The 22,866-nt window shown below is 44.9% G+C and overlaps 1 protein-coding gene across 1 annotated transcript in view; it reads right to left on the reverse strand.

The window, feature by feature from the left end:
- BRPF1 (bromodomain and PHD finger containing 1) overlaps window positions 1-22,866 on the reverse strand; it is an 85,910-nt gene that overhangs the window by 24,667 nt on the left and 38,377 nt on the right. The window contains exons 9-10 of the mRNA XM_082265990.1: window positions 22,369-22,689; window positions 2,255-2,548 (exon numbers count right to left, since the gene is read on the reverse strand). Of these exons, the coding sequence (XP_082122116.1) occupies window positions 2,255-2,548; window positions 22,369-22,689 (615 nt within the window). The remainder of the gene's footprint in view (window positions 1-2,254; window positions 2,549-22,368; window positions 22,690-22,866) is intronic.

Genomic DNA, 22,866 nt, shown 5'->3' on the forward strand with positions numbered 1-22,866 from the left:
AGTGGGATGAGAAGTCGCTCTCCCACTGCCAAACACAGCACTATATAGTGTATGTAGCTGAGGCGACACACAGAGCAGCGTGCCCAGCAAATGCACCTGCAGTAAATAGTTAGTTTGGGCCAGCTTAGCCCAAACAAACAATTTAAAAGGGACATTAAACATGGGGTTAGGCTTTAAATGAAACCCAGTGTAATTTCAAGAAAAGAATGTGGCCACTCTTCCTTGGGTTACACTTGAGTAGGTCTGAACCAGATTATATATATATATATATGCTCTTAAGCTGCAATTGACTCGTTTCCTCCTGTTCTTTGTAAGATATCCATGATGGAGGTGGGGAATAATGTACAAAGATACATGGCTCCTACTAGCTCTATTTTTGATCAGATAATTATTTTGGGGTCCAATCTTCAAAGACTTAAGTAAAAACCTAGATAAAAATGTATTTTTAAAAAAAATAAAAAATTACTTGGATAAAATAAAAGATCTCGAACAAAGCATAGAATGTATTAATAGTGGCCAATTTATTTCTCTAGGAAATCAACCAAGTGATCTGACTCGTCACAAGGTTCAAAATCTCCACTATTGTGGATAAAGTTTTCTCCAGTTTTTTTATACATGTGTTATTAATAATTCGGTATTAATTAGGTCTAAACATTGCTATCAGAAGGTACAGAACAGTTTTTGTTTAAACAAAAAAATGACAGATGCCTGATAAAATTTTGTACCATCATTCAAAATCAGTCACGATGTATAATAATAATAATAATGATGATAAAAAAAAAAAAGAATGTTTTCATGGTCAATAGTTTTCTTTTCCTTAAAGGCAAGATGAGCCCCAGGGGTGTCTGACAATTACATACAAACTGTAGGATACCATTTTGCATGCCTATATGTCTTGAGGGCCAACAATGGATACAGCAGCTGCATTATTTGCTAACAATAAGCTAACTTTAAAGCCAAACTCTGGGAGATTTTTTTTTCCTTTCTTATGCAGTGGGGCTGTGTCCCCACTGCACAGGATAACTTCTCATTTATTTCTAGGGAAGAGGAGAGCAGAGATATACAAGACCGGTCCCTGTTGCTCCTGCCTACGGTGGACTGTTCCTGATCTCATCACACCCATAGACCTCCTCTGGATGTAAGGACGTCAGGAACAGTCCCACCTCGGGATTGTGGGGGAGAGCCATTTGCCGCTGGATTAGATGATCGGTTGAGTATACAGCCTTCTATTTGCTCCTGGACAAAATGAGCAGTTATCCCTAGCAGTGCGGGCACAACCCCAATGCATGGGAAGAAAAATGTGACTAAAGTTCAGCTTTAAAGCAGATGTAAATCCTAACTAGATGAATTTTAAACTTGGTCATGTGCCCTGAATTAAACTATTGTGTTTTTTTCACCGAATGAATTTAAACGTTTTTATCCAGTGCTGCTGATCTATTTCAGCTTCAAGTCTTTGCTGTGGACTACATAGTGGCAACAGCACATTGGGCCTGTGCAATATGTGTCAGTACAGTCACTCTCCATGGGACAGAGTGAGCAAACATGAGCACAAATGGGAGGCTGTCACCCCCATATCAGGTGCCTGAACAAGGACCTTAAATGGCAGGACCACCGGGTATTTTAACAAAAGCTGCAGAATTAAAGGCTAAGTAGACCTTTTGAAAATAAATAAATAAATGCACATTCTTTTGCAGGTAAAAAAAAAAAGTGCATTTATAATTTTTTTTTGCTAAGGAGCCTGCAGAGCATTGCACCCACAATCAGGAGTTCACGGGTGCAATGTCCGGTTCCTGCAGACTCTCTAATACGGGCAGGCAGTTACTTGAGGGCAGAAGATCAATGAACTATGAGAGCGTTCACCAGCTCCCCGTAGTGCATTGAGAACTACAAGCCATCAGCCGCAGTGGCTTCTTCGACTTCTTCACAGGAAACTGTAAATTAATGATGTGACCGTGGGGGCGGAGCCTCGCACAGCTGCGCTGTTTTAAAATTGTGACAGTGGACGTGGGAGAAGATCCGCGGTGTCACAAGTCCAGGGGATGAGGGGGGGAGGTACAGATGCTGGAACAGGTTACATGTTCCACCCTAAAAAACAGGTGGAACACGTAACATGTTCCAAAGGGGAACTTATCCTTTAATGCAATTAGAAAATATATTATAAATTTAAAATTACATGAACAGGTTAAACGTTTTTGAGATATTAGCGATTGGGATTAGATCTGCTTTAATCTGCAGCGTCTTGGCCCTGACTTACCTAGAGAGGCATCTTCTGCTGACTTGTCACTGTCGCTTTCACTGTCTGAACTGGATGTTGGCTGGGGACTCCTGCCTCTTTTCCGCTGCCTCTGGGACCCCCCCATTATAGACAGTTGAGGGGGTCCAATCGGACTGCTGATTTGCCCCGACGACAGCTGGCTGTCTCTGTTCTTAGGTGGCCTCCCAGGTCTCTTTGGAGGTCCTGCCGTTTTGGGGTTCTTCTTGGAGAAAAGGACAGAGGTCCTTCTACCAACTTCATGTAACGGGGTGGAGGAAATGTTTGGGCCAAGTCCTGAGAGGAGACAGACAGGCAGAGATAGCGCAGGATGTTAAGATTTAGAACAGGAGAGATTGTTCAGGGGCTCAAGAATGAAGAACAGAGGTGGATAGAGCACAAGGCATGAGGCGGGACCCCATAATGTATGGTCTCCAGAAGAAAAAAAAAAAGAAAAAATTGAATTTTTGTAAGAACTTACCGTACAAACCATTTCTCTGATGTTCATTGATGGACACAGCTCCTGGTATTCATAACCATTGGGTTATACTAACCCCTACAGGAATAGGACACTAGGCAGAAAATAATTCTGGCTACACCCATGGGTAGTCCCAGGGGGTATACTCCCTCTCTCTGCTATAGCCACTCAGTTTTGTTACAAGTAGTGTCAGGAAAATTATAATTCCACAGAGGGGTGGGTGCTGTGTCCGTCAATGAACATCAGAGAAATGGATTTTACAGTTAGTCAAAAATCCCATTTTCTCTTTCGTTCATTGACGGACACAGCTCCTAAGATTCATAACCATTGGGACGTCCCAAAGCAGTGTGGGTGGTGGGAACAACAAAAACAATTCCCAAGGCTAAACATTAGCCAACCAGGCAACAGGAGTTCAACCAAAAACAACTGGAGCCCACCTGAAAAAAAACAAACACACCCTCAAAGAGGATCAGGTAATCTTAAACAGCAGCCTGCAAAACCTTGCGGCCAAAAGAGGCATCCGCAGATGCCAAAACATCCACTTTGTAAAAGTGTGCACCGACGACGAGGTGGCCGCCTTGCAAACCTACCTCACTGACGCCTGATGACGGAAGGCCCAGGAGGATCCTAGCGCCCTAGTAGAGTGCACCTTGACAGGGAAAGGAGGAACCTGACTTCTGATGGAATAGGCCTGAACCACCGTTTGTCTGATCCATCTGGAAATGGTCACAGAGGAAGCAGACAACCCTTTTCAAGGTTCATCCGTGAGCACAAAGAGTCTGACTCCCTGAAAGACTCCGTAGCTGCCAGGTACACCCTAATTGCCCGGACCACACCCAAGGCATGCAAGGCAATTTCCTTCCAATGTTTAGGCCTGGGACATAGAGAAGCCAACACAATGTCTTCATTCAAATGAAAATCAGAAACAACCATTGGAAGGAATGATGGACAGGGGCGAAGAACCACCTTATCCCTGTGAATCACAAGGTAAGGTGAATGACAGGATAGCGCCGCCAGTTCGGACACCCTGTGTGCAGAGGTGATAGCCACTAAAAAGCCACCTTCTGGGAAAGCGTAAGCAGAGGAATGTCCTGAATATTTTCAAAGAGAGGCTTCTGTAGTTGTCCCAGGCCTCAAGGACAGATCCAGGCAGGACGGAGGGCCCTGGCAGGAGCCCCCACCAGGTCTTTCCCCCCCTCGTCAACACAATTGATCTTTCGGTCGCTATCCCCCCTGGCCCCCATTGCCAGCTAGCACCCTGCCCCCATCCCAGGAAAGGGGCCAGACCACCCAAAAAGCCCAGCATGGAGGGGGGCAGGATGAGGGACTTGGCGGGGGGGGGTTGCCTGCGGGAAGGAGGGGAACCCGGGGATCCGACCGTCCCAAGGAGGGGCCCACGTCTACCCCAAAATGCTCCAGGGGAGAGGGGGGACAGCTACTCACCAAACCAGGAACCAGGCAGGCACTGCCACAGACAGAACCCCTTTTCATCAAAATGGGGGGCTGCCAGCCAGGAGAAACGCTGCGACTCGGGCCAATACCAGGTCGTATGCGACCTCGTGAGGCGTTTCGCAGGCCAGCCCCGTCCAGTGGGGCCATGTCGCGGCCTAACTAGCGCGGAGCTGAGGTCTGCACGTGCTCGCTGGCCAGACCGGGGTGACCACTGGATCTAGATTATCCAGCCAGTCGCCCAGTCCGGCAGTTGATTGTAGATCTCATAGGAAAAAATCCAGGAGAAAAATTTTTCTATCTAATTTTTTTTTTGCCAGGACCAAAAAATGGCTATAGCAGAGAGAGGGAGTATACCCCCTGGGACTGCCCATGAGTGTAGCCAGAATTCTTTTCTGCCTAGTGTTCTACTCCTGTAGGGGGCAGTATAACCCAATGGTTATGAATATTAGGAGCTGTGTCCATCAATGAACGAAAGAGAAAAATGTAACATTAAAAACTGCAACTCTTTTTTTTAACCAGTTTAGCATAGAGATCTCTAAATGCAGCTCTGCAAGAACCATTAGCCCTCTTCCCTGGGCACCAAAAACACAAACTGGCCAAATGTTAAGGTTTAAATAAACACGCTTTATTGATAGAAAAAAATGGAAACATTACCCAAGAGGAATATTCGGAATGTACAGCGCTTGATTACAATTCTATAAAAAAATAAGCTCAAAAAAATATATATAAATCTGTCGAACCTCACAGTATGAAAACTGAGAATAAAGGTTACAAAGACCTGATGAAAGCAAGGCAATATAAAAAACAGCAGTTAAAGTGAAACAATAGCTTTTATATATAAACATGTGCGTGTTATCAGATTCATGCAAATAATGGTGTGTAGTTAAAGCATAAAGAGAACTATGGTCTTCATTTTTTATACATACACACACACACACACCCACATATATATACATACATACATACATACACACACATACACATATATACATACACACACATACAAACACATAAAAAAGAGAACAACCTAATTTAAGTAATATTAATACGAGTCAAGGTTTTAAAAACCTTGTTTTCTATGTGTTTGTCATTATTCTTATACACGGGGACATATGTGGCTTTCTGCTTAGTAGCTCCACATAATGTATTAATTTGCTAATCTTCCCTCACTGCAATAGTGTAATCTGATACAGACTGTCTGTAGTCTCTGCTGACACAAAACACACACAGCTCTGGTAACTGTAACAGACTATGTGATAGGCTGTCTAAGATGCAAAGTAAACCCGTGCCTCAGCTATGAACATTAAAAGTCTTAAAATATTCCAGGCAAGGCAATAAAAATTAGCTTTAAAAGATAGCCCTCACTGACCTACGAAGCTGCGGGCCCTGTGGAGCAATTCATCCTCAAAATTCAAAATAGAAGCAATGAAGATCTCCTTTTTCTTCAGTAGCTCTGAGGCTCCCCCTCCCGGCAGTGACTCGGTAGCCCAGATTTTCACTCTCAGCAGTGACTCAGTACTTCTGCTTACCCTGCTCCCCCCTCCTACTGAATCAGTAGCTCTGCTCACTCCCACCAGATCTCCTGCCTTGTGTTTACATTAGAGATCAGAATGCCCATAAGCTACTGCTGACAAGTGGGAGCTGAGCTACTTAAAAGTGGATCTTCATTGCATCTGAGCACCACAAACCAAAAAAAAAAAAAATGATTAAATTTTTAATACTTAAAGCAAACTCCCCCATCCATCCAGGTCTCCATGCTTGATTTTGTTGAGAAATCACTGAAAAACACCCCCCTAGCATTTCTGGCCAAGGCTATCTTGAGTAAGGGAAGATGATTCACGTAGCATTTACTTCCTGGAATCCAACTGCCCTTAACTCAGGCATGCATGCAGTCGAGTGTGCTTAGCTGAGAAAACCCCTCCGGAAGACTCCTAGGATGTATGACATCCTTTGCCTAGACAAGAAACCAGGAAGTAACTAAATGTAGAAAGAAAAAAAAAGTTCAAAACAAGTGAATATGATATACCTTCCTATCTATTTACTAATGCTAGTAGCATGAGGATTAAAAATGTTGATTGGGAGAGTGAAGTTCCACTTTAAGCCTGGTACACGGTACTAGTTTTTTGTCATTCAACCCAGCAGGCTGAACCATAAAAAAAAAAAAAAAACCTCACAGCTCAGGAGGAGCTGCTGTACTCACTGTCCGATGTTAGTACAGCAATCTTCCCTTCTGTGCTATTGTGTTCTGACAGGGGGGCCAGCACACTCCGGTCAGCCATTGGCTGAGTGCGTTTATGAGGAGTCGATGGGCAGACCTTTTTCGGTCATGCCCCTTCGACAGAAGCAGGCCAAATGGCTGGATTCTGTTGGACCCGCTGCAGTACACATGAGCTGAATGTTTTCTATTGAACCTGCCGATGCCACCAAACATTCGGCCGGTGTGTACTAGGCTTTAGTGAAGGATTTGAGCAACCTCAGAACTTTTGATGTGAACTTTGATTATGAATTGCTCTACAGCCTACATTAGCCTCTCTTAATGGATAGTGCTTGGATTCCTTGAGCGAGGAGCACCTTCTGCCTCTCAGATAAGTTCTGACACTGACACCATTGATCTTTTAGGCTATCTGTAAAGCCCCGTACACACGTACTGATCGTCGGCCGAACTATCGGCCGTCTTTTGTCCAGGGCTGTCGTGTCTGTTGAAAACTGCAAAAGACTGCACACGAATTTTGTCGGCCAACAACAGCCGACTGCAGAAGTGATGTCATGTGATGGTTAACTTTCCTTGTCTTTTTTCTTCTCTGAGCATGCCCAGTCTTGCTAATCGGCTGTCTGTCGGCCGAAATCTGTACTGACTGGAGAACAATCGGCCGTTCTGGTGATGGACAACAAAAATTTTAAAGTCTGCACGACAGATTCTGTTCGGCTGAAAATGTGCCGTCGGCTGTCGGAAGCATCATACTAACAAGCCTACAATCGGCCAAACGGTCGTTGGCCGAATATTTACGGCCGACAATCGGTACGTGTGTACGGGGCTTAAGAGCGGGATTTGTTCACAGACCAGAACACTAATGTACAGTGAGCTGTAAACATTGTAATTAGCAGGGGTTCCCTAACCCAGAAGGGTTTTTCAAGAGTTCCTCCATGTTCAAAGGTTGAGAAAGGCTGGCCTTCAGCTATAGACATCAGTGAGGGCTTATTTTATAGCTCATTTACTGCTCAGCAACATATTGAACTTTCAGTTTAAAATGAGCTTAAGTGCTGGTTCACACTGAAGCGGCACGACTTCGGGGGGCGACCTGTGAAGTCGTGTGCACCGCGACTTCGGCGCGACTTGCAGGGACTTCACATAATGGAAATCTATGCAAGTCGCTCCGAGGTCACCCCAAAGTAGTACAGGACCCTTTTTCTAAGTCGGAGCGACTTGTGTCGCTCCTATTAGAACAGGTCCTGTACTACTCAATGGACCGCGACTTGTCATGCTGACAAGTTGCCTGACAAGTCGTGGCAGTGTGAATGGGCTCTAATACACTCCAGGCTCAAATGAACAAAATGCGTACAAAGTCCTACAGTTCGCTCTCTTTTTTAAACATTTTTTTTTAGAAAGCATCCTTAGATGGAAGCAGAAAGGGCTGTCCTATGCCAACATGCTCCAACATGCTTCAGAGAAGGACTCTTGCTCTTTGTGTGGAAGCAATGATCTTTTTGCAGAATTCCAAACCCCCCCCCCTGTAGGGGGTGTGAAGGGACCCTGAGATTGGTTGGTTGCAGAGCTATAGGTCTGATTCAAGAGAAGGTTGTCGGACTTCTCTAGAAAGATCACTGGTCTGCAGCATGCTGGCAGGGTATAGGCTTTTCTTCTAAGGCTATGGCTGCTTTCTGAAGTAAACAAACTGTAAAGCTGGCCATACATTATACAATTTTCTTATTCAATTTCCTTCAGATTTACCTTTAACTATGTAGTGCAAGGGCCTGCCTGATTGCATACAAATTGAAAGTGTTTAGGTTTGACCTCATATTATATGATTTTAAGTCTTAAGGAAAGTTGTACAAGGAAATTGTATAATGTATGGCCAGCCTAAGACTACGCGTTTTATTTTGATGCACCTGGCATGTATTTAGCTGATCTTAAAGTTCAAGTAGGCTTTAACAATTGGTAAATAGTTGAATGCTCATAACCTGGCCACAGGTTCACCTTAAGGCTCGGTTTACACTGATGTGATGCGGAACCACAATTCCTGTAATGGTTCCCCCACCGCATCAGACTCGCAGACAGCGCACACTGCACTTTGCAAACCGTGGAGCGTGTCAATATAAAAGTTAATGACACTTCCAAATCGCTTTTCATAACGCAGTGCAAACTGTGGAATCGGACCGCATGGGTCTGAACACCCACACGATCCAATTCCAGTGCGGAGAAAATAAAAAAAAAGGGCACAATTTTGGTCCGAATGTATGGCTGTATGGCTGAATTTGCATCGTAAAGACATTGCACGTGATGTGCACAGCAATGCGGTGCGAATCACATACGAGGTCTGAAATCGCATAAGTGTGAACCCAGCCTAAGTGACATAAGAGAGCTTGGGAGTGTTTTCTGGCCCATTCATTGCAAAAAATAGATCCTTTATCACCCAAAATAATATGATTTGGTAAAGCCGACACATACCATACTTCTTCATGAGTATGGTCATTAATGGTAGGTCCACTTTGTTTTAAAAACCTTGTATCTAGATAAAACATTTTTTGTAAGTGCACAAGAAGAATCAGGCAGCCATATTAATGCGTTGCCTATGCAGGGTTTGCATCCCTGTTTAATAGTGTTGCACAGCTACTGGAATGTACATTTTCCACCTATGTGGCCTACCCTAAGAGTAAATTTTAACTCACCAGTTTTTCAGCAAGCATATATGAAGGTCACACCCAAAAGATAGCTAGAGGTATAGCTTACAATCACTAAATATATTCTACCCTTTCAACCGAATCCATTACATGCAGTTGTAACAAATCAAGACATCTCCTGCCACTGATCATTCTAGATAATCTTTAATTTGTAGTTTCAGTTACACTTAGACTGGCCATGCACGGAGCAAATTTAGTGCGGGAATCCCTCCTGCCAGGCCATTGTGTTTTCCTGGCTGAAGCTCTGTCCCCACCGGGAGAAGACTGCGAATATTTCTAGCGACTATAGCAGCCACTAGTGATAGTTGCAGGCAAAACCCGGCATGCTGGTTGTACCCAAGTTAAAATCAATCAACTCGGTACATTCAGCCTGCCCATACATGGCTCGAATCTCGACCGGTTTCTGCTGAACCAGCTGAGATTCAAATTGCGTATGGCCTGCCTTTCAACTGTACTGAGAGTAAACTAACAAGCTAATGTTACTGCAAAGCAAACAGACATTGGCACCAGGGTTCTGGAATTCTCTTAGGAAAATTTCAACTTTAGTTCCAGAAGCTGAGCTTTGCTTGCCCCCTACAGAGTCACACTGTGGGATAGTAACACGTTCAAACATAGTTACAGGATAATAATTAGCCATGGAAGGATGGAAAGGCAGGCCAAATCTGACTTCAGAAAAGGGGAGATCTGCCTAATAGTTTTGAGTTTTCTGGGGAACTCCTATGGATGTCTGAATATATGTTTAGCATTTCTAGGTTCCTGCTTTCCAGTGTCATAAGTGTGGTCTCAATACTGATGTACAGAATACTGTATGAAACCTGGTCTAAAAGAAACATGCAGTAGGGTGCAATTGGCCTTCTGTTCAAAATGCTGTCTGACTGCCTCTAGTTTCAAGACTCTCAGCATCACTCACAAAAAGAGTTTTCAGCAAGTTGGCTTGGAGAAAAATCAGAGCTCCTAATCTGCTATCTCTTGCTCTAGGTCAGGGGTCTCCATACTTTCTAAACAAAGGACCAGTTCACTGTCCTTCAGACTTTAGGAGGGCCGGACTGTGGCCAGTGTGAGTAGAAAAGGTCTCTGATGTCAGTGGGGAAAAATGCCATTGCTTGTTTCAGTGAGATTAACTGTGCCCCATCATTGATGTCATTGGGAGGAATTGTGCTCCCTTCATTGGTGTCAGTTGGGGGGGGGGGGGGGGGAGATATTGTGCCCCATAGTTGGTATCGGTGGATGAAATAGTGCCCTAGGGGCCGGATAAAAGCAAAGGGTTGCAGTGTGAAGACCCCCGCCCTAGATCAATGAGGTTACATGTTGAAGTTATTGGACCAGACAGGCCAGGCAAACAGCATTTTTTAGAAAGAGAGCAGCCCGCTTCCAGTAGATAAAAGGTACAATCACAAGGCTGTGTAATGATGCAATGATGCTATACATGCCACCAGTCTTCTTAGAAGGCCATGCCATCAGTCTTCTTAGAAGGCCATGCCATCAGTCTTCTTAGAAGGCATGCAATGCCAGATTTTACTACCTCACTCTTGGTGAGGAAGTCAGAGAGAAAAAAAACTTTAAATAAATACTGAAAAAGTTCTCACCAGCCAGGCAGACCAAGCAGACAGTAAATGTCAGCATTCTATGTTTGTTTAGGTCTTTAAAAAACAATTCCAGGCAAAACTAGATGAACAGATTATTATATAACTTATGCATTCTTTCAAGGGTCTTGTTTTTTTCCAACTTCAGCTAATTTGACTACCTGAATCCTTCAAGGTGGCATTAAACCCAAAAGCAAATTATATTGCAGCTTACCAATTTTTAGATGTGATTGCTGCATTCATTTTCTTTTTTAGGCTTTTTTTCTTTTATTATCCTCCGATGATCTGGCCAGTAAGTCTGTTTTTCAAAAGAACAAGTTCTCTTGCAAGATGTAGCACTGACAGGGGTGCTTATAATGAACAGATTTATTTATGTAAAACTTTTATCCCAAAAGAAAAAAAGCTTTTCTATTTAGAAAGTGTGAGCTGGAGTTCAATTCTGTCCAAATGTGTCCCCTGTGCTCATTCATCCAGAGTGAGGGGACACTAATACAAGAGGTGTGTTACTGGCCAGATCACCTGGTGAAAACAGAGGGGGGGGGGGATAAGAAAGAAAGAAAGAGAGAAAGAGAGAGAAAGAGAGAAAGAGAGAAAGAGAGAGAGAGAAAGAGAGAAAGAGAGAAAGAGAGAAGGAAAGAAAGAAAGAGAGAAAGAAAGAAAACTAATGCAGCCACAACATCTAATGATTGGGTAAGCTGCAATACATCACATTTTTGGTATTGGGTATAATATCGCTTTAAAAAGGGATGCTAGGCTGCATTCAGTACTACAAAAGGATGATGTGATTTTTTTTTTTGTTTTAAGATGAACATATCTTTGAAGCTTTGTTGGGTGCTCATCTTCCCAATGCTTTATAATGCACAGCCAGACAGGTGACATTCCTTACTGGTTGGACAGAATTAAAAATCCTTTAGCGGGTAGAACAGATCACATGTATGTACAGTATTGGAACTGTTTGCTTACCGTTCCACTTTACATGCCCACCAGATGACAAAAAACAGACCTTTTTTGCAGGTAAAAAAAATTGGGTTTTTGACTTACCGTAAAATCTATTTCTCTGATGTTAATTGACAAACAAAGCTCCTGATCTTCTTAACCATTGAGTTACTTGCCCCCTACAGGAGTAGGACACTAGGCAGAAAAAAAGTGTGGCTATGCCTTTGGGCAATCCCAGGGGGTATACTCCCTCTACCTTCTATAGGTAATCCGTTTTGTTACAAGCAGTGTCAGAAGAATTACAACTCCACAGTGGTGTGTGTCCTGTGTCTGTTAATGAACATCAGAGAAATAGATTTTACGGTAAGTCAAAAATCCCATTTTCTCTTTCGTTTATTGACGGACACAGCTCCTGATCTTCTTAACCATTGGGACGTCCCAAAGCAGTGTTAAACATGAGAGGTGGGAACAGGGAAAAAGAAATTCCCAAGGCTAAACTATAGCCAACCAGGTAAACAGGAGCTCAACCAAGACAACTGGAGCCCATCTGAAAAGAACCATGCCCTCAAAGAGGACCAGGTCCTCAAAACAGCAGCCTGCAAAATTTTGCGACCAAAGGAAGCATCCGCAGATGCCAAAACATCCACTTTATAAAACTTTATTAAAGTGCGCACAGACGACCACGTGGCCGCCTTGCAAACCTGCATCACTGAAGGTTCAAGAGGCACTGAGCACCCGAGTATTGTGCGCCTTGACAGGCAAAGGAGGAACCTGACCCTTGAAGGAATAGGCCTGAATCACCGTCTGTCTGATCCATCTGGAAATGGTTGCAGAGGAAGCAGTCAACCCTTTCCAAGGCCCATCCGTGAGCACGAATAGGGAGTCTGACTTTCTAAAAGACTCCATAGCTGCCAGATACACCCTAATTTCCCAGACCACACCCAAGGCATGCAAGGCAAATTCCTTAGGATGTTTTGGCCTGGGACACAGGGAAGGCAACACAATGTCTTCATTCAAAAGGAAAACCAGAGACAACCTTTGGAAGGAACGACGGACAGGGGAAAAGAGCCACCTTATCACTGTGAACCATCAAGGTGAACGACAGGATAACACCGCCAATTCTGACACCCTGCGTGCAGAAGAGATAGCCACCAAAAAGGCCACCTTCTGGGACAGCGTAGGCAGGGAAATCTCCAGAAGATTCTCAAAAAGAGGCTTCTGGAGGACTGAGAGCACCAAATTGAGGCCCAAGGCAGCAACAGAGACCGCACTAGAGGGGCCAAGTGCCTAACCCCCTGACGAAAAGTACGCACCAGGGAGTGTGTGGCCAAGGGCCGTTAAAAGAAGACCGCTAAGACCGACATCTGGCCCTTGATAGTACTCAAGGCCAGTTTCTGCTCAACACCCGCATTGAAGGAAGGTCAAGATCCAAGCCACCGAAAAAGAGCGCGGATGAAACCCAACAGACTCACACCGTGCAATGTACGTCTTCCAAGTACGATGGTAGATCTTTCTAGAAGTAGATTTCCTAGCTTTTAACAGCATTGGAATCCACAACTCCGACAAACCTCTAGCCATCAGGACCTGGCATTCAAAAGCCAAGCCGTCAAAGCCAGTGACTGTAAAGCAGGATGGAAGATTGGTCCTTGGAACAGCAGATCCTCCCTGAATGGAAGCTTCCAAGAAATGTCGGCGACCAGCAGCAGCAGATCGGCGTACCAAGCCCACTAAAATGACCGGAATTCCTTCTGCATCGATCCTGCGTAGAAGTCTTGGATGAAGCTTGAGAGGAGGGGAAGGCGTAAATCAAACGATACTGACCCCCACAGGGCCACCAGCGCATCTGTGGCGTCCACCTTTCTGTTGAGCGAGTCGCCAACAGATCCACCTTGGGGATGCCCCACCGGAGACATAATTGATGAAACCCCTCCGGATGAAGGGACCACTCCCCTTGGTCCAATGCCTGCCGACTAAGGTAGTTCGCCTGCCAGTTTTCCACCCTGGGAATGTGTACGGCGGAGAGGACTAGAACAAACCATTCTGCCCACCTTAGAATGCCGGCTACCTCCAGACTTGCCAGGATACTTCTTGTGCTCCCTTGGTCATTAACATAAGGCACGGCCATGCATTGTTCGATTTAATGCGCACTGGACATCCCTGCAGATGATCCGTCCAATGTTCCAGGCTCAGTCTGACGGTTCGGAGTTCTAAGACATTGATCGGTATTCTAGACTCTTCCAGTGTCCAGACCCCATGACCAGAATTGCTGAGGACGCCTCCCCAGCTGGACAGGCTGGCATACATGGTGACCACTGTCCAATACAAGGGGAGGAAGGATTTGCCCAGGGGAAGCGCCGGAGAACAAAGCCACCATATCAGGGACTCTTTCGTTTCCCAGCTCAGCCGGATCAGATTGTCCAGAGACTGCAGATTCTTGTCCCATTAGCCCAGAATCTTCTTTTGCAGGGACCTCGTATGGAAGTGTGAAAACGGAACCACCTCAAAAAAAGGTAGACACCATCAAGCCCAGCACCCGCATGCAAGTTCGGGGGATGGCCATCCGCTGGAAAGCAGAAGACGAATTGCAGCCTGCAGTTTCTGGAGCTTGTCCAGAGGAAGGAGCACTCTGGCTAAGGCTGAATCAGACCCAGATAGTTCAACTTTGTGGACGGAACCAGAGCAGACTTCTGAAAATTCAGAATCCAGCGAACTCCCACAGAGGGTGTACCCCAGATGATATCCAGGTTTTCCACCAGAGCAGTAGGAGACTCTGCCGGTAGAAGGAGGTCTTCCAAGTAGTCTAGTACCGCAATCCCCCGTTGGCTTAACAATGCTAGCACCGGGGCTAAAAAGACCCGAGGAGCTGAGGTGAAACCAAAAGGGTAACACCACAAACTGATAATACTCCTCTGCCACGGGAAAGCAGAGGAAGTGCTGGTGACCGGCACCTATTGGAATGTGAAGGTAATCATCCTTGATGTCGATAGAGGCAAGAAAGTCCCCCTGATGCAGGGATGCCCCCACTGTGCGAATGGACTCCATTCTAAACTTCTACACCTGCACAAAGCAGTTCAGTGCCTTGAGGTCCAGGATTGGACGCACCTTGCCTTCCTTCCTGGGAACTGTAATCAGGTTTTAGTAAAAACCTTGAAAACGCTCCAATGTCGGAACTGGGACAATTACCCCTTGAAGTAACAGGTCAGAATGGCCCACGGTCCTTGCCCTTACTAGCCTGTGGAACAAAGCTACTCTTCCACCCCCCATGTGAGACCCTTAATGATGTCATCCAGCGTAGCTCTAAACAGGCGATCTCCTCAAAAAGGAAGATCAGTCAAGGCCTTTTTAGAAGTCTGGTCCGCAGACCAACATTTGAGCCAAAAAATATGTAGAAGGACCATTGCTGTAGCAGAGAGCCTAGCGACTAGGGAAGCTACGTCCCAAGAGGCATCACAGCTCAGCAAAGGCAGGGGGAGCTGCTCTCCCTTCAGGTCATGGCATAAAAGCTTAGCCCACTCGGTCAAAGTTTGCGACACCAGGGCAATGGTAAATACCAGCCTCTTTGCCGAATGAGCCACAGTGTACATATTGCCGCCTCCGCCTTCCTGTCAGCCGGGTTCTTAAAAGCCGGGGACTCTTCAACCAGAATCAGGGTTGCTTTGTTCGATCTGTAAACCGGAGGGTCCACCACCGGTGGAACAGTCCACTTCTTAATAAGGGACTCCTCATAGGGGTAACGCCTTGTAAAGCGCTTAGGGACCCCTAAGCTACGTCCTCCATTTTTAAGGTCTCACGCACAAATACAATCCGTGCATCCACCAGCGCCTTTTCGTGCACAGCTACAGGAGTGGAGGAATCATCCTCACTATCTGAGAACTCAGGGCGCGTGGTTGCAGCCCTGCAGAGTGACCTGCAGAGTGACCCACGTCTGCCGCAGCTGAATCAGATTCAGGATCTGTGGAGACAGATGAGGCAGGGGGCGCTTTCTGCTAGCCCGTTGCAAAAAAAACACCTCCACTGGGGACACAAAGGAATCCAGGACCACCGCCAGTGCATCGATGGATGGTTGGGACCTGGAGGGCCCTACAGCCTCAGAGGGAATCAGGTGGGGAAACGTGCTCCAAAAAGACTCATGAATCAAAAGGGGGACCCCACAAAAAAAGGTGTAAAAACACTAAGGGACACCCCCTCCAGGAGCACCACTTGGTGGTCACCAGTAACAGAGCACCTAATTGATCCTCAGCAGAGAGGGCGAGGACCCCATCAGACTCACCACCCAGCAGAAACAGGCACCTGCAGCCACCAGGATAATCTGTACTCTATGTGCAGTGATCAGGAAGTGAAAAGATCCAGGACGCAGCACCAGGGAATGAGGAGGGGCTCCCACCGCCAAAATCTCCGCCCATAGGGCTCCACTGTCATGGCTATTTTTAATGGCAAACCACCGCAAAATGGCCACCGGACTACGCAAACATGGCCACCGTGCATTGAGCACACAGGCTACAGCAAAATGGCAGCACCCCAAGGCTCCCAGGAGGAATCCCTAGACCTCAGAAAACGGGACAGGTAGGAAGCCCCTAACAGGTACAGCCCCCCCCCCCCCCACAGCCGATTACCGGCGGCGCACCCCCCCCAGGTGGTGGACAAGGCCACTCCACAGCCCCAGCCCCAGTGCAAGTGGAGGGGGGTGGGGTTTGAGATGGCCCACAGGGACCACCATGACGGGGGGTTCCGGGGTGCCTAACGGGAAAAAGGGGAACCCTGGAGTCAACCCTGGAGTCCGACCGTCCTAAGGAGGGGCCTGCGTCCACCCCAAAACCCTCCAGGGCAAGTGGGGGGGACAGTTACTTACCATACCAGGAACCAGGCGGGCACCGTTCCAGACAGAACCTCCTCTCTATCGAAATGGGGGGAGCTGTCGGCCAGGAGGAACGTTGCAACTCGGGCCAAGACATGGTCAAATACGACTTTGCAGGGTGTTTACCTCGCAGGCCAGCCCCCGTCCGATTGGGGTATGTCGTGGCCAACCTAGCGCGGAGCAGAGGTCGGTGGACGCTCGCTGGCCAGACTGGGGTGACCACTGGATCTAGATTATCCAGCCCGTCGCCCAGTCAGGTAGATGATTGTAGATCTAACAGGAAAAACCAGGAGAAAAAGAAAAAATTGCCAGGACCAGAGATCCCAGCAAGAAACTAGGTCCTTACTCCTGACTAGGCTGGCTGAAAAGTATCTATAGCAGAGAGATGGAATATACCCCCTGGGACTACCCTTAGGCATAGCCAGACTTTTTTTCTACCTAGTGTCCTACTCCTGTAGGGGGCAGTATAACCCAATGGTTAAGAAGATCAGGAGCTGTGTCCGTCAATGAACGAAAGAGAAATGTGCATTTATGATTATTTCTTATTTATTCATTTTTGTTATGAGCCTGAAAAAGCAGGTGTGGGTGCGATGTCAGGATCCTACAGACTGTCAGAGTTGTCTAACCCTACCTCCCATATTTGCCGGCAGGTACTGAAGTCCAGCACCCTCCTAGTTCATTGAGAAGTACAAGCGATCAGCCGCAATGGCTGACGGTACTTGCATTTCATTTATTCACAGACCTCTGTGAATGAATGACCTGGCTGTTTTGGCGAAGCCCCGTGTTTTTGAATTGGGACACAGTGGGATCGGGGAGAGGACCCCCTGCCGCTGTCAAATGGGGGAATCAGGTCGGGTGGCGGCAGGTGATTTAGTAACATGTTACACCGCAAATATGGGTTAAAGGGGAACTTATTCTTTAATTCAGTTAAGAAGGAATTTTACTTTTCACGACACGCAATATATAAACCAAAAATAATGCACTTTAGGGACTCTAAAGCTCCTTCCTCATTAGGGCTTGTGTGCTGGCAGTAAATTCAGATTTAGGCTGGCCAAACATTTTACATTTCCTTTAGATTTACCTTCAACTATGTAGTACAAGGGCCTGCCTAATTGTATACAATTTGAAAGTGTTGTGGTTTTGCTAAATCTAAAGGAAAATTGTACAGGATAATTGGTTAATGTATGGCCAGCCTCACAATGAACAACAAACGCAAATCAATACAAATAGCATGAAATCCAGTTCATTGTCAGTTTGGCGACTTGCATCCAATGCTATTCCTATAATTTTACAATCCTTGTGCACTACAATTTACTGCCAGCACACAAATGCTGACGAGGGGGGAGTTTTGATCCCCCAAAAGGTGTTTTTTTTTTTTTTTATTACTTGCCATGATAAAGAAAATTCTTACTGGGCTGAATCAAGCTTTGCGGTGCTCTCAGTCTTCTAATGGTCTGCAGACTACTCCAGGGACCCTTTGGGATATCACAGTTGACAGAGACCTGCCTCTAAGACATTTGATTACTGATTTCTGTGTACTCTGGGTTCCAGCACACCACCAGCACATACCTATTCCTGTGCAATGTGGAAGAGGTAAGTGACTCACATTACAAATCCTTTAGCCAATTCACATGCATCTTTCAACCCTGCATTTGGGCTAGGTTCACACCTGTGTGGCTGTGCAGACTGCGGTTTGTGCAGGCATGAGAGCCCATTCATTTTAATAGGATGCCGTGCCCAGTGACATGCAGGAAAGAAGCTCCTGCACTATTTTTGAAAATCGATTCCAGGACCGCCAGCGTGCAATTAGGATTAATGGCACCCACCCGAGGGTCATGCATTTCTCTGTAAGGGAAGTTGCGGCTGCCGGTATTTTAGCGGGTCACACAGCAGCACCACCCGCACAGATGTGAACCTAGCCTTAAGTAGGGGTCCTGGCACACAGGAGGCAAAGAGAGAAGGATGTCACCAATGTGGTAATATCTACAAGCAGTCCGAAAAGGAGCAAGGAGGCAGGGCTGGGACACAGATTCTACAGAAATGCCGTCTCTGTTGGTGTCATCCTCTTTATGCTAAGCAACCATATAGCACAAAAGGATTGGCTGTATTACAAGAGTATGTGAATTACATTAGAGGTCTATTGCCAGGTAAAGCATATCACATAGTATGTTGTATTTAGCTTATTCTTGCCTGGAGCTGCCCTTTAATCTATATTTATATACTGCCAAAAGAAAATTTTTTAAGGTTAGTCAAACCTTTTTATTTTAGCAGTATCAACAAAACTTACAATATACAGTATATATTATCAAACAACTCTGAATGAAAATCATTATTTAAAACTAAAAATCAGAATACAAAATCCTCTACCAGCATTTCTTTTTCACATAAAGCTGAAAATACAGTGTATATATCCAGTGTATACATTCATTGTTACTTTTACTGTTATGGCCACTTCCTTACATTCATGTGACACAGCACACTGTAACAGACATCCGGCCTCACCTTCTCAAAGTGACTGAAGTGAGAACTGTCTGCACTGTTGTACAGCCCAGTTCTCAAATTTGTAATCATAGAGGACTGTGGATGGCTGTGGGGCAATACAGATCGTTGTCATTTACTTGTGATAAAATTATGCTTATTGTTCCAGTAAATAATTTACATTGTTTACACAGTTCTGTAAAGTGTAGCCTGTCTCTATAGAATGTGTCTGACTTGTACTGTACATATTAGAGGGTATTTTATGTTGTTGATAGCAACCATAGTCCAGCTGACTTAAGAGTACAAATAAGAAACCTTTGGAAAGCATCTGAGTGGTATGGGCAACAAAAGGTCTTATTTTTTCTCTGTAGTTCTGAACACGTATTATCAGAGGCACCGGATTCAATTTATAAGTAGTTCACGGTTATAAAAAAAAAAAAAAAATCAATCAAACGCATCTGGGGATCTGTGACTCTAGGAAGGCTGTTTTCAATTAAACAGGGTAAGCCTTAACTAGGGAACCCAAAGTCTAAGATCCTCTTGCAAAAAGTCTAAAGAAGGTGCCAAACCAGAGATAGAATTTAAAATCTTTTTATAAGCATGTGAATTCTTTTTATAATTTAAAAAAATAAATGAACCTCTTTTTAACTAATAATTCCAGGCGTTGGCATGTTATACATAGTTATCTTGGTCCAGCTTGGACCAACACAACTATGTATATGACATACCTTGCTGATGCAGCTAGAATCCAGTGATCTCCATTTGCTTCCGGGTCCAAACATTGTGAAAACAGGAGGTCAGCCACTTGGCATAGGTGCCATTCAGAGACTGCTTTGCATTTTCTGAATGAATGCAAAGCGTTCTCTGGCTGGAGGAGGTGGAGAGGCAGAGTGGTTACATCATTGCTCCCCACCTCGTCCAATCAAAGAACAATTTGCATTCATTCCAAAAATGCAAAGCAGCCTCTGAATGTTGTCTGTGCTGAGCAGCCATCCTCCTGTATTCACAAGGATTTAGGATGGCCACCCAGCATGGAACCCAGAGGCAAGTGCAGATCACTTGAGTAGCAGTGTCTACTTCAGTGATTTACAGTTTCAGGGGCATCAGCCAGGTATAGTATATACATAGTTACCTTGGTCTAGGTTGGGCCAATGTAACTATGTATAACGCGCTGATGCCTGTAATTATTCTTTAACGTGTGTCTGTGTAATCTTTTTTTTTTTTTTTTTTGCATCGTTGGTTTGTCCAATAACAGATTGTGTATGGTGGAAGGAGGATATGGAAGCACCATTCATTATGGGAAGAATCTCCAGGAGCAAAGTATTCTACTGTGAAATTAATGCCACATAGGAAAAGAGGGTGGATGGTGGATGTTTCTTTTAAAAGACACTGGTTAGTAGACTGAAAATGTTTCTCAAAGAAAATAGTGGGTTTACTTGGGTGTTCAAGGTTGCCCCACCAAATATACTTCAAAAACTGAAGAATGATGAGGAGCGCCTGAGTTGCTGCAGGAAATGGTATGATACACGAGTGGAAGGAAAGTTCTGAATTTTTTTAAACTTATGAAGGTTTTAAATGTATTTTGATACAGTGAGGTTATTTAAATGAATTAAACTAAATCCCATCAACATATACTAGTGATGCAGACCTCATGTCAATGAGCTCCACTTATTTTGTATATTTATTTTTTAAAGATGTTAAGTTGTAGAAGAGTTTTTGGTGTCACTGTAATGTTCTGAGATGCTAAATGAAGCAGAGTCAAAGTCCTACGATTTATAATCTCTGCATTGTTATGGTAACAATTAAACAGAACGGAGGCCCCTTGGATGAGAAAAGGACAATCATGATGAACTCAAAATACACGAAAGATTAAAGTCCAGCGTCTATCGCCCATAGCTCGCTCTAACAGCATTTGATTTTCAACTGTCACATGTCACTGGATATTAACCTATCACAGCAAGCACCCTCTTGTCATTTCTGGCTTTTAGGGTGTCAGAATGTAGTCCATCTGCTTCCTGACTTTCAGCACTGAAATGTGTAGTGGGGAGGGGGGGGGCATCACTGTCTTAGGCCCCTTTCACACGAGCGGTTCAATCAGGTTCACCTGTCAATTTTCCAGGCGGACACGATGGGAACCTCCATTCTCCTCTATGGAGCAGCGGATGTAAACTGACTTGTGTCTGTTTACATCTGCCTACCTCCAATCTGGTCCAATAATGACAAAATGAAAGGATCCATTCCCCTCTGTCTGGCCTGATCAAATCAGAGGGCTTGCTCAACTCAGCAAGGAATCAGCCAACATCTGTGGAGAAAAACAAATCCGGCCCATGAGAAAGGGGCCTTAGAAGGATAAGGCTTTTCTTACGGGCAGTGGATAAGAACTCTAAGACCCTGTTCACACTAATGCTTAGATTTATCAGATGGTAAAGCAACCGTTACTGCATAGAACCGATGCTGGAACATTCAAAATAACCACAAGACCTGCTCTGCAAAAAAGTACATCTATACTTATCTTTCTGATGGCCCATATCTTGAAACGCTGCTGCTTTACTGCTCGTGGTCACTGTCAGTTTTCTACACTTACAGGTATGTGAATAACTGCAAAGGTTTCTCACGTCGGCTTGTTCATCACTATAGGACATAAAAGCCAGCTGGAGAAACCACTGGGTGTGGGCAGGGGAAAGAAGTATTTAAGCAATAGCGATCAGGAAACAGTGAAATGCAGTAATTAAAGACATGGGCTAATGTATAGATGGGCTCTCTTTCTCAAGTCACAGGGTCACTTAAATGCAACACGTTAGCATGCATGCATTACTGAATCCACTAGTGTGAACAGGTCCTAAAAAGTGAAATCTGGTACAGGGGAGTACCTGCTCTCAAGCTGTGTACTTCGCTTCCTTTGACATAAGACAGGTGATCTTTAATTACAAGGTCTCTTTTTTACCTAGTGTTTTTTTTTTTGTAAACAACCATTTAAGGTCAATAAAAAGGTGCATTTTCAGCTGTTATTATCTCAACTATTTCTAGGTAAGGGCTATCACAAAAAATTCAGGCACAAACTTTGTAAACACATGATCAAACTTAACAGAAATAGCAGCAGTTTCACATTCACGGACTGAAAATACACAGACCGAACAGTGATTTTCCATAAAGGTAAGCTGAGTGCATATCATATACACTATAAAGCAGGCTTAGTCAACATATGGATCTCCAGCAGACCATGATGGGACTTACAGAGCTGTACAGTCACACACGGCCCAACTATGGTAGTGAGTACATTAAAAAAAAAAAAAAGAAGGGAAAAAAAAAAAAAAACAGAAAAGTGCCATATGAAAGCGAACAATCACACACACAAATGTAAACAGAATTGAAACTAAACAGAGCTGCAGAAGAGGCCCCTGAGAACAGAAAGCAGTCAATTAACACAGGTCAGTACCTTTCCCCGTCTCCTGACTGCTGCTCTCTTCTGCAGCACTGTCCGTCTGTCCATCCTTCTCTGAAGGGCCGTGCAAAGGCAGGGCTCCTCTCCCACCGGCAGCACCGTGCCTGTCATTGGCTCCATCCCTTCTAGACTCTTGTTGGTGGGCCATCTTGCGGCGGATCGATGTGATCTCTTTCCGGATCATCTTGGCTTGGCGTGCTTTTCCTATGCTGTGCTTGGCTGAGTTCACCTCATCCAGCCTGGCTAGCTGGATTTTCAGCTGCTCTTCTAGAGGAAGGGGTTTACGCCTGTCAGGTTGTGGAGTCCGCTCAAAATCTGTGGAGAGAGAGAAACAAATGAGTGATTTACCAATAGTGAACATTATTATTTGCATTAGTTCTGCAATAAGAAGTTCTGAGTTATTCTCTACTAACTATAGTTGTGAGTCGTATGCAATATCGAATGGGTTAGCAAAAAGGAGGGCATGATCGAAGTGTAGTATAAACACATTTA

This window comes from Pelophylax lessonae, assembly GCF_965119305.1.
Source record: "Pelophylax lessonae genome assembly, chromosome: 8".
Classification (NCBI taxonomy): Eukaryota; Metazoa; Chordata; class Amphibia; order Anura; family Ranidae; genus Pelophylax; species Pelophylax lessonae.